We start from the raw sequence: 12,172 nt of genomic DNA, 5'->3' as shown, positions 1-12,172 counted from the left end.
TGCGTCTCTCATCCACACTCATTACTCGCTCCCACTGACACTTGCAGGATTTTTGTCGCTCCGCAGCATCACCCCATGTGTAGACCCCATTAGCCTTGAAATGTGATAAACCACCAACCAATCAGTTCCTAACATTTTTTTAAACCCAGAACGGGATGCTCTTAAACGAAAATGTGGTAAAACCCCCGTTATCTTGTTTTTTACCGCATTTTCAGATGCTCAATTGTCTCTCAGTCAGGGCAGAGATGCAGAGGGTTTCACCAGCTTTTGCTGGGCTTCTTTCCGCAGCAATGAGTGAGGATTTCGTCACTCCCAGCATGCCCTGCGGCCAGGCAGTCACTGTGACTCCTTGGTATCAGACTCAGAAGTCCATCACCGGAGCCACACTGCAAAAAGTCTGCTTAGTATTACTAATCACACACGTTAGAGCAGGCATGTCCAAACTGTGGCCCTCCCACTTTTGTGAAACTACACATCCCAGCATGACTTGCCATAGGTTTAGCATTCCCTAACGGCAAAACTTTGGCAAGGCATGGTGGGACTTGTAGTTTCACAACAGCTGGAGGGCCATAGTTTGGACATACCTGCGTTAGAGCATATGCGATTAGTAAAAAATGCAGTAACCGGCGGAGAGGAGCAAAAAGGGGCGGCATATGTTATACCATCTCGTCCCCAGCCTGTAACATGGCAGTTAGGAGCTGATTGGCTGGCACTTTATCAAGATTAGTACATCTTAATTTACAGTAACCCAAGACCGAGCCACCTTAAAAATTAAACCCTTTTTATGATTGGCTAAGAATTCAAAGGCATACAACCTAAGTGTCCTGCTGTATAACGCCCATTGCTGCATACTGTACATGTTACCATCATACCTGACATATGATATTACATGGTAACTGGGTGCTGTAGGCCCGATTACTCCTGAGCCCTCAGATAACATTACCACGTGTGCCCCATAGACACGGATAGTGTGTGTGTGTGTAATCTTATGCAGAGACAGATAACGGATACCTAAAAGTCGGCTTTATTTAGTGTTCTGTACACAAGATAAATTTGAGGCTTGGAAACATATAAATACATATATATATCTTCATACAAAAAGGTGCAGTTATTTACAAATCAAAAATATATAACAATGTCGTCTTCATTTACTGAGCGGGTGACATACACAGAATATAGTCTCATACATAGTATCGTACTTTCCAAATACACATTATTCAGCAATTGGGCAGAGCTAACACCCCGATCCCCAGGAAGGGGGATAAAGGAAAGAGGGAGATTTAATACTGGAGATAACCATATCCTACAAGAGGCGCAGCCAGAGCGTAATAATGAGATTACTGCAGACATTTAGCCTGTGCCCGGCTGTGGGTGCCACAGACACTGGGGCATTGCTAGTTATTGCTGGAAGACAATGAACACTTAGGAATATTAAGGCATTTCGCCGCCCATGTAACAGGATGAGTGGCCGTTGTGCATCTGAGAAGGCAATGTGGCATTTGTCTATGGAGGGGACGCTTCACCCCATCTGCATCTGGGGACTTGTATGTGATGCTGGCCCCTGTACAACACAAGACTACAATGGGGAATGCAGCCGGTAATCATTGTATAGGGAACATTACATGGACTGGGGAGAAATAACTCTGCTGTTGACATTGCAGTAGGGGGCAATAGGCACCAAAAGGCATTATTTGCCCAGCTGCTGACTTGGAGAGGTCTCACTCTGGGGAACTTTAATTAACTGCCTGTAGGGTGCTTAAGGGACCCAACTAATTAGCAATGCACAGGGCAGTATCTGCTGGGTAAACAGAAGAATCCTACACCAGGCAGCTGGGTAAATGACAAATGCAGGAATGTCAGCTCTGTGTAATGTTATTGTGCAGCTACTATTAACCCCGTCCTCACCGGGGCACAGCAATAAAAGGAGAATGGTGTGCACACACAGGCACAATCTGCAGGAGATTTTCACTATATAGTCAGTATAGGAATCCAGCTGTGATCGGGTCACAGGGGAATATCCAGCCGCAGACAAGTGACCGGGTCACAGGGGATTCCAGCCGCAGACAAGTGACCGGGTCACAGGGGATTCCAGCCGCAGACAAGTGATCGGGTCACAGGGGATTCCAGCCGCAGACAAGTGACCGGGTCACAGGGGATTCCAGCCGCAGACAAGTGACCGGATCACAGGGGATTCCAGCCGCAGACAAGTGATCGGGTCACAGGGGATTCCAGCCGCAGACAAGTGACCGGGTCACAGGGGATACCAGCCGCAGACAAGTGACCGGGTCACAGGGGATTCCAGCCGCAGACAAGTGACCGGATCACAGGGGAATCCAGCCGCAGACAAGTGACCGGATCACAGGGGAATCCAGCCGCAGACAAGTGATCGGGTCACAGGGGAATCCAGCTGCAGACAAGTTAAAATAACCTGAACTAGATAACATTGTCCTCAAAGAGAATACCCAGTAAATTGTAAGGACTGAACCGTCCAGGAGACGTCTGCAGCACAATTGGGTGGGGGCTGCAAATCAATGAAGCCCAGATGCAGAGTCCCAATGGAGTAGTAATCCCAGACACAGGGTAGAATAGAAGTAATGATTGCTGAATAATATGGGTGGGTCTGTAGAGAAATTATCCTCAGATGCTGAGTACCATGGGGGTAAAGTCAGTGAGGTCTGGAGTCCCATAGGAGTAGTGATCCAGATGCTGAGTACCATGGGGGTAAAGTCAGTGAGGTCTGGGGCCCCATAGGAGTAATGATCCAGATGCTGCATACCATGGGGGTAAGCCAGTCAGATCTGTGGAGCCCCATGGGGGGGGGGGGGGGCATCAGCAGTGATCCAGATGCCGAGTACCATGGGGGTAAGTCACTGAGGTCTGTGGAGCCCCATGGGAGCAGTGATCCAGATGCTGAGTACCATGGGGTAAGTCACTGAGGTCTGTGGAGCCCCATGGGAGTAGTGATCCAGATGCTGTATACCATGGGGGTAAAGTCAGTGAGGTCTGGAGCCCCATAGGAGTAGTAATCCAGATGCTGCATACCATGGGGGTAATTTACCGAGGTTTGTGGAGCCCCATGGGAGTAATGATCCAGATGCAGAGTACCATGGAGGAAAGTCAGTAAGGTCTGTGGAGCCCCATGGGAGTAGTGATCCAGATGCTGAGTACCATGGGGGTTAAGTCACTGAGGTCTGTGGAGCCCCATGGGAGCAGCGGTCCCCAGACGATGGTCTCCCGGGGATGCAGTCCCTGTAATCCCGGGGATCAGACCGCCGTCTCCCCCTTGCTGCCGTTGCTGAGCCGGTGGTAGAAGCGGCGCCAGGACTGCAGCGTCTTCCCGGACCAGATCCAGAAGCTGGAAGTGATGCCCACGATCATGGTCATGAGATACTTGATCATGAAGACGGTGAAGTCTGGCCCGGGGGCCGTCGGCTGCTGCCCGGGGCTGGGGCAGGGGATGGCCAGGCTCTTGCAGCTCTGCATCAGCCAGCTCCGCTCCCAGCTCTCCCGGAAGGCCTGCTCGTAGAAGCCGCAGGCCAGCACGATGGTGGCGGGCACGGTGTAGAGCACGCTGAACACCCCGATGCGGACCATCAGCTTCTCCAGCTTCTCCGTGTGGCCGCCGTCGTGCTTCATGATGGTGCGGATGCGGAAGAGCGACACGAAGCCGGCCAGCAGGAAGGACGTGCCCAGGAACAGGTAGAGGAAGAGCGGCGCCAGCACGAAGCCCCGCAGGGCGCCCACGCTGCTGATGCCCACGTAGCAGACCCCGCTCAGCACGTCCCCGTCCACCAGGCCCAGCGCCAGCACCGCGATGGTCTTCCCGGCCGGCACTGCCCAGGCCGCCAGGTGGAAGTACTGCGAGTGCGCCTCGATGGCTTCGTGGCCCCACTTCATGCCGGCGGCCAGGAACCAGGTGAGGCTGAGCACCACCCACCAGATGGAGCTGGCCATGCCGAAGTAGTAGACCAGCATGAAGAGGATGGTGCAGCCCTCCTTCTTGGTGCCCTGCGCCAGCGTCCGCCAGCCGTCCTCCGACATGCGCTCCAGGCAGGCGGCCCGCTCCCCCAGCAGGAAGCCGGCGCCGTGGGCCAGCGCCACCATCAGGTAGCAGCCGGACAGGAAGACGATGGGCCGCTCCGGGTAGCAGAAGCGCCGCATGTCCACCAGGTAGGTGAGGACGGTGAGCAGCGTGGAGAGGGCGCAGAGCGCGGCCCAGGCGCCCACCCACAGCCGGGAGAAGCGCACCTCGTCCTCCGAGAAGTGCATGAGTCCGTGCGGCCGGCCGGGCTCGCAGGGGGCGCCGCAGTCCTTCTCGCCCAGGAAGCGGTAGCCCAGGTAGGGCGGCACTCGCAGCTGGCGGGGGCAGGAGAGGAGCTCTCCCCGGGGAGGAGGAGGGGGCCGGAGGGTGAGGGTGTCCGGCAGCGTCGGTCTGGCGGTGCCGCCTCCTCCTGCTGCCCCCGGCGGAGGGGTCTCCGAGCTGTTCTGTCCCACGCAGATCTCGCCGGCCCCGTGCACCGGAAAGTTCTCGCAGCGCAGCCGCTCCGGCCACTGGAAGCCGAACTTGTTCATGAGCGCCTCGCAGCCGTGCCGAGCCCGTTCACACAGCGACCTGCACGGGGGGATGGCCGCCTCCAGCACCGTGCACACCGGCGCGTACATGGAGCAAAGGAAGAAGCGCAGCTCCGGGGAGCACTGCACCTTCACCAGCGGGTAGAACTGGTGCACCTCCAGCCCCGCGTCCTCCTGGCTGCTGTGCCCCAGCAGGTTGGGCAGGATGGTCTGGTTGTAGGCGATGTCCGTGCACAGCGGGATGGAGATGGGCTGGCAGAAGCCGTGCTCCGGCACCGACAGGCCCTTCTCCCCCTGGTACTGGGCGGCCGCGGAGCCGGGGGGCAGGAGGAGGAGGACCGGGAGCAGCAGCAGCAGCAGCATGGTGCCCGCCGACAGGGCTTTCTGCCGGGGGACTCTCAGCGCCGTGTGCGCAGCCGGCTCCGGGGATGAAGCGCTGGGTAAGCAGGAGGCTCTGAGCACTTGGTATGCTGCCGGCTCCGGGGATGAAGCGCTGGGTATGCTGCCGGCTCCGGGGATGAAGCGCTGGGTATGCTGCCGGCTCCGGGGATGAAGCGCTGGGTATGCTACCGGCTCCGGGGATGAAGCGCTGGGTATGCTGCCGGCTCCGGGGATGAAGCGCTGGGTATGCAGCCGGCTCCGGGGATGAAGCGCTGGGTATGCTACCGGAACTTAGTAGTTAGTAGTAGAACATTGCGAGAGTTAGCGGCGCTCTCCTTATAAGGGGGCGTGACTTTGGGGCGGGGTCATACTAATCAGCGCTGACCCCCATTCACAAAGCGGCGCCAAGAGACTTCCTCCAATAGGGGGTCTTGGTTTCCTTCACAGGCCCCTCCCCTTTTGTCGGGCTGGATGGGGGGCTGGGGAGTGAGCTGGGCTGGGATGTTTAGAAGGGAACAAAGCGAGGGGCTCCTATAGGGGGGAGGGCGAGGTCCCGGCCGGGTGTAGTAGTCAGCCCCAGACCGGTGCAAAGCTCTGCCACAGCTTCCTGATAGTGTTTTACTGCAGCCCCCGATTACCCCAGCACTGAGAGATCCCACCACAGTAACACTGTACCCACTAGTGAGCACTTCTCCCCCCCCCCCCCCCTGATACTCAGCGCTGTCCTGTCATACACTCAGATCCCACAGTAACACTATACAGACATGTGATGGTAGAGTGTCAGCTCTCAGGGTCAGGTCCTCCCCCCCATACTCAGCGCTGTCCTGTCATACACTCAGATCCCACAGTAACACTATACAGACATGTGATGGTAGAGTGTCAGCTCTCAGGGTCAGGTCCTCCCCCCCATACTCAGCGCTGTCCTGTCATACACTCAGATCCCACAGTAACACTATACAGACATGTGATGGTAGAGTGTCAGCTCTCAGGGTCAGGTCCTCCCCCCCATACTCAGCGCTGTCCTGTCATGCACTCAGATCCCACAGTAACACTATACAGACATGTGATGGTAGAGTGTCAGCTCTCAGGGTCAGGTCCACCCCCCCCCCCCCCCCCCTGATACTCAGCGCTGTCCTGTCATACACTCAGATCCCACAGTAACACTATACAGACGTGTGATGCTAGAGTGTCAGCTTTAAGGGTCAGGTCCCCCCCCCCCCCTGATACTCAGCGCTGTCCTGTCATACACTCAGATCCCACAGTAACACTATACAGACGTGTGATGGTAGAGTGTCAGCTCTCAGGGTCAGGTCCCCGCCCCCCCCCCCCCCCCTGTCATACACTCGGATCCCACAGTAACACTGTACAGACGTGTGATGCTAGAGTGTCAGCTCTAGAGAGCGGCCAGCGTGTCACATATATGGTTCCCCTATTATCGCACCTGTCCGGCTGCACGTAGGATGTGACGGGAGACGTCCCCTATACTGTGAGAGATCAGCCAGCGTGTCACATATATGGTTCCCCTATTACCGCGTCTGTCCGGCTGCACGTAGGATGTGACAGGAGACGTCCCCTATACTGTGAGAGAGCGGCCAGCGTGTCACATATATGGTTCCCCTATTACCGGACCTGTCCGGCTGTACGTAGGATGTGACAGGAGACGTCCCCTATACTGTGAGACAGCGGCCAGCGTGTCACATATATGGTTCCCCTATTACCGGACCTGTCCGGCTGCACGTAGGATGTGACGGGAGACGTCCCCTATACTGTGAGAGAGCGGCCAGCGTGTCGGATATATGGTTCCCCTATTATCACACCTGTCCGGCTGCACGTAGGATGTGACGGGAGACGTCCCCTATACTGTGAGAGATCAGCCAGCGTGTCACCTATATGGTTCCCCTATTACCGCACCTGTCCGGCTGCACGTAGGATGTGACGGGAGATGTCCTGTATACTGTGAGAGATCAGCCAGCGTGTCACATATATGGTTCCCCTATTACCACGTCTGTCCGGCTGCACGTAGGATGTGACGGGAGACGTCCCCTATACTGTGAGAGATCAGCCAGCGTGTCACATATATGGTTCCCCTATTACCGCGTCTGTCCGGCTGCACGTAGGATGTGACAGGAGACGTCCCCTATACTGTGAGAGAGCGGCCAGCGTGTCACATATATGGTTCCCCTATTACCGGACCTGTCCGGCTGTACGTAGGATGTGACAGGAGACGTCCCCTATACTGTGAGACAGCGGCCAGCGTGTCACATATATGGTTCCCCTATTACCGGACCTGTCCGGCTGCACGTAGGATGTGACGGGAGACGTCCCCTATACTGTGAGAGAGCGGCCAGCGTGTCGGATATATGGTTCCCCTATTATCACACCTGTCCGGCTGCACGTAGGATGTGACGGGAGACGTCCCCTATACTGTGAGAGATCAGCCAGCGTGTCACCTATATGGTTCCCCTATTACCGCACCTGTCCGGCTGCACGTAGGATGTGACGGGAGATGTCCTGTATACTGTGAGAGATCAGCCAGCGTGTCACATATATGGTTCCCCTATTATCGCACCTGTCCGGCTGCACCTAGGATGTGACGGGAGACGTCCCCTATACTGTGAGACAGCGGCCAGCGTGTCACATATATGGTTCCCCTATTACCGCACCTGTCCGGCTGTACGTAGGATGTGACGGGAGACGTCCCCTATACTGTGAGAGAGCGGCCAGCGTGTCACATATATGGTTCCCCTATTACCGAACCTGTCCGGCTGCACGTAGGATGTGACGGGAGACGTCCCCTATACTGTGAGAGAGCGGCCAGCGTGTCACCTATATGGTTCCCCTATTACCGCGTCTGTCTGGCTGCACGTAGGATGTGACAGGAGACGTCCCCTATACTGTGAGAGATCAGCCAGCGTGTCACATATATGGTTCCCCTATTACCGCACCTGTCCGGCTGCACGTAGGATGTGACGGGAGACGTCCCCTATACTGTGAGAGAGCGGCCAGCGTGTAACATATATGGTCCCCCTATTACCGCGTCTGTCCGGCTGCACGTAGGATGTGACAGGAGACGTCCCCTATACTGTGAGAGATCAGCCAGCGTGTCACATATATGGTTCCCCTATTACCGCACCTGTCCGGCTGCACGTAGGATGTGACAGGAGACATCCCCTATACTGTGAGAGATCAGCCAGCGTGTCACATATATGGTTCCCCTATTACCGCACCTGTCTGGCTGCACGTAGGATGTGACGGGAGACGTCCCCTATACTGTGAGACAGCGGCCAGCGTGTCACATATATGGTTCCACTATTACCGCACCTGTCCGGCTGTACGTAGGATGTGACGGGAGACGTCCCCTATACTGTGAGAGAGCGGCCAGCGTGTCACATATATGGTTCCCCTATTATCGCACCTGTCCGGCTGCACGTAGGATGTGACGGGAAACGTCCCCTATACTGTGAGACAGCGGCCAGCGTGTCACATATATGGTTCCACTATTACCGCACCTGTCCGGCTGCACGTAGGATGTGACAGGAGACGTCCCCTATACTGTGAGACAGCGGCCAGCGTGTCACATATATGGTTCCCCTATTACCGCACCTGTCCGGCTGCACGCAGGATGTGACAGGAGACGTCCCCTATACTGTGAGACAGCGGCCAGCGTGTCACATATATGGTTCCCCTATTACCGCACCTGGCCGGCTGCACGTAGGATGTGACAGGAGACGTCCCCTATACTGTGAGACAGCGGCCAGCGTGTCACATATATGGTTCCCCTATTACCGCACCTGGCCGGCTGCACGTAGGATGTGACAGGAGACGTCCCCTATTCTGTGAGACAGCGGCCAGCGTGTCACATATATGGTTCCCCTATTACCGCACCTGTCCGGCTGCACGTAGGATGTGACGGGAGACGTCCCCTATACTGTGAGAGATCAGCCAGCGTGTCACATATATGGTTCCCCTATTACCACGTCTGTCCGGCTGTACGTAGGATGTGACGGGAGACGTCCCCTATACTGTGAGAGATCAGCCAGCGTGTCACATATATGGTTCCCCTATTACCGCGTCTGTCCGGCTGCACGTAGGATGTGACGGGAGACGTCCCCTATACTGTGAGAGATCAGCCAGCGTGTCACATATATGGTTCCCCTATTACCGCGTCTGTCCGGCTGCACGTAGGATGTGACAGGAGACGTCCCCTATACTGTGAGAGATCAGCCAGCGTGTCACATATATGGTTCCCCTATTACCACGTCTGTCCGGCTGTACGTAGGATGTGACGGGAGACGTCCCCTATACTGTGAGAGATCAGCCAGCGTGTCACATATATGGTTCCCCTATTACCGCGTCTGTCCGGCTGCACGTAGGATGTTACAGGAGACGTCCCCTATACTGTGAGAGATCAGCCAGCGTGTCACATATATGGTTCCCCTATTACCGCGTCTGTCCGGCTGTACGTAGGATGTGACGGGAGACGTCCCCTATTCTGTGAGAGATCAGCCAGCGTGTCACATATATGGTTCCCCTATTACCACGTCTGTCCGGCTGTACGTAGGATGTGACGGGAGATGTCCCCTATTCTGTGAGAGATCAGCCAGCGTGTCACATATATGGTTCCCCTATTACCGCGTCTGTCCGGCTGTACGTAGGATGTGACGGGAGACGTCCCCTATACTGTGAGAGATCAGCCAGCGTGTCACATATATGGTTCCCCTATTACCGCGTCTGTCCGGCTGCACGTAGGATGTGACGGGAGACGTCCCCTATACTGTGAGAGATCAGCCAGCGTGTCACATATATGGTTCCCCTATTACCGCGTCTGTCCGGCTGCACGTAGGATGTGACAGGAGACGTCCCCTATACTGTGAGAGATCAGCCAGCGTGTCACATATATGGTTCCCCTATTACCGCGTCTGTCCGGCTGTACGTAGGATGTGACAGGAGACGTCCCCTATACTGTGAGACAGCGGCCAGCGTGTCACATATATGGTTCCCCTATTACCGCGTCTGTCCGGCTGCACGTAGGATGTGACGGGAGACGTCCCCTATACTGTGAGAGAGCGGCCAGCGTGTCACATATATGGTTCCCCTATTACCGCGCCTGTCCGGCTGCACGTAGGATGTGACGGGAGACGTCCCCTATACTGTGAGACAGCAGCCAGCGTGTCACATATATGGTTCCCCTATGTATATACTCCACAGCTGGAGCTGTGACAAGCACAGACATAATGACAAGAGATTGATACTCCACAAATGGGATCACTTCTAAATATTTGCCAACACCCAATACAAGACGTTATTACACATAGGAAGCGTCTGTCGAGTCTTTGAAATAAGTGATTGTCATAAGTTTGCAGCTGTCGCGTCTGTTTTGCTTTTCATTTAATCTTTAATGACATCGTTTGAACGTATATTTCTCACAGTGTCTCCATGGACAACGCTGATTTACAGGGGGAATCTGACTATGATGGCGTTTTATTTCACATGCGATGTTACCACGAGCAACCAATCAGATAGTTTTAATTATCTTCTAGCAGATGCTAAATAAATAGGAAGTAGATTCTGATTGGTTGCCCATAGCAACATCCTACGTGAAATAGATTTCCCTTCTTAGTAAATCCCCCCCCCCCCATAGTAACACGTTTGCAGTACAGTAACCCTTTAAGTGCCAACGTTGCTGTGAGCGACCCTCAAAATGGCAGCGCCGCTGACAGCGACGGTTCTTTTAGTATAAATAAATACAAGTACAGCCGAGTCAATTCATTCCAGTTTAGTTAAATATTGCTCCCAAGAAAAGAACAGTCGCTGTGGGCGGCGCTGGCGATTTTTAACGGATATTTTGAGGGTCGCTCACAGCAACGTTGGCACTCAAAGGGTTAATATCCCTGAGATTCTGAATGATGGTTGCATACCTCCCAACTTCTTGGGAGCCGGAGGAGGGACAGGGGACTGCGTGCAGTAGGCGCACCTGAAAAATTCGGGGGCGTGGCCTAATTCCGGGGCGTGGCCTATACCACGCCCCCGGTTTGACGCATGTGCACAGCGTTTATTCCCCGCTGCTCACCAGCCGACAGGGGGGACTTCCAACAGCCCCCCCCCCTCGCCGCGGGACACTGCCGGCCGCGGGAGGGACGCGGGAATGTCCCCAAAAACCAGGACATTCTCGCGGTTTTCGGGACTGTTGGGAGGTATGTGTTTGGGGATTGGAATGAAATTTAATAAGGAAAAAAAGATTCTATTTCCGACCGTTAGCAGCCAGCGTTATCCTTCCCGTATACAGTGACTGTCACCTCCCCAGCCCCTGGTCATATACAGGTAGCAGCCAGCGTAATCCTTCCCGGATACAGTGACTGTCACCCCCTCAGTCCCCAGTCATATACAGGTAGCGGCCAGCGTTATCCTTCCCGTATACAGTGACTGTCACCCCCAGCCCCCAGTCATATACAGGTAGCAGCCAGCGTTATCCTTCCCGTATACAGTGACTGTCACCTCCCCAGCCCCCGGTCATATACAGGTAGCAGCCAGCGTTATCCTTCCCGTATACAGTGACTGTCACCTCCCCAGCCCCCGGTCATATACAGGTAGCAGCCAGCGTTATCCTTCCCGTATACAGTGACTGTCACCTCCCCAGCCCCCGGTCATATACAGGTAGCAGCCAGCGTTATCCTTCCCGTATACAGTGACTGTCACCTCCCCAGCCCCCGGTCATATACAAGTAGCAGCCAGCGTTATCCTTCCCGTATACAGTGACTGTCACCTCCCCAGCCCCCGGTCATATACAGGTAGCGGCCAGCGTAATCCTTCCTGGATACAGTGACTGTCACCCCCTCAGCCCCCGGTCATATACAGGTAGCGGCCAGCGTTATCCTTCCCGGATACAGTGACTGTCACCCCCTCAGCCCCCGGTCATATACAGGTAGCGGCCAGCGTTATCCTTCCCGGATACAGTGACTGTCACCCCCTCAGCCCCCGGTCATATACAGGTAGCGGCCAGCGTTATCCTTCCCGTATACAGTGACTGTCACCTCCCCAGCCCCCGGTCATATACAGGTAGCGGCCAGTGTTATCCTTCCCGTATACAGTGACTGTCACCCCCCCAGCCCCCGGTCATATACAGGTAGCGGCCAGCGTTATCCTTCCCGTATACTGTGACTGTCACCCCCCCAGCCCCCAGTCATATACAGGTAGCAGCCAGCGTTATCCTTCCCGTATA

The 12,172-nt window shown here is 55.3% G+C and overlaps 1 protein-coding gene across 1 annotated transcript; it reads right to left on the bottom strand.

Annotated features, from left to right (window-relative positions):
• Positions 1-1,213: 1,213 nt before the first annotated feature.
• Positions 1,214-5,069, bottom strand: FZD7 (frizzled class receptor 7). The gene has a single exon (XM_083154092.1). The coding sequence runs from the start codon at positions 4,933-4,935 to the stop codon at positions 3,265-3,267; it is 1,671 nt and encodes a 556-aa protein (XP_083010218.1). The 5' UTR covers positions 4,936-5,069; the 3' UTR covers positions 1,214-3,264.
• Positions 5,070-12,172: the final 7,103 nt, after the last annotated feature.

Source organism: Crinia signifera, chromosome 7, assembly GCF_055691185.1.
Source record: "Crinia signifera chromosome 7, ASM5569118v1, whole genome shotgun sequence".
Taxonomy (NCBI): Eukaryota; Metazoa; Chordata; class Amphibia; order Anura; family Myobatrachidae; genus Crinia; species Crinia signifera.
This window is presented reverse-complemented; position numbering and strand designations above follow the sequence as displayed.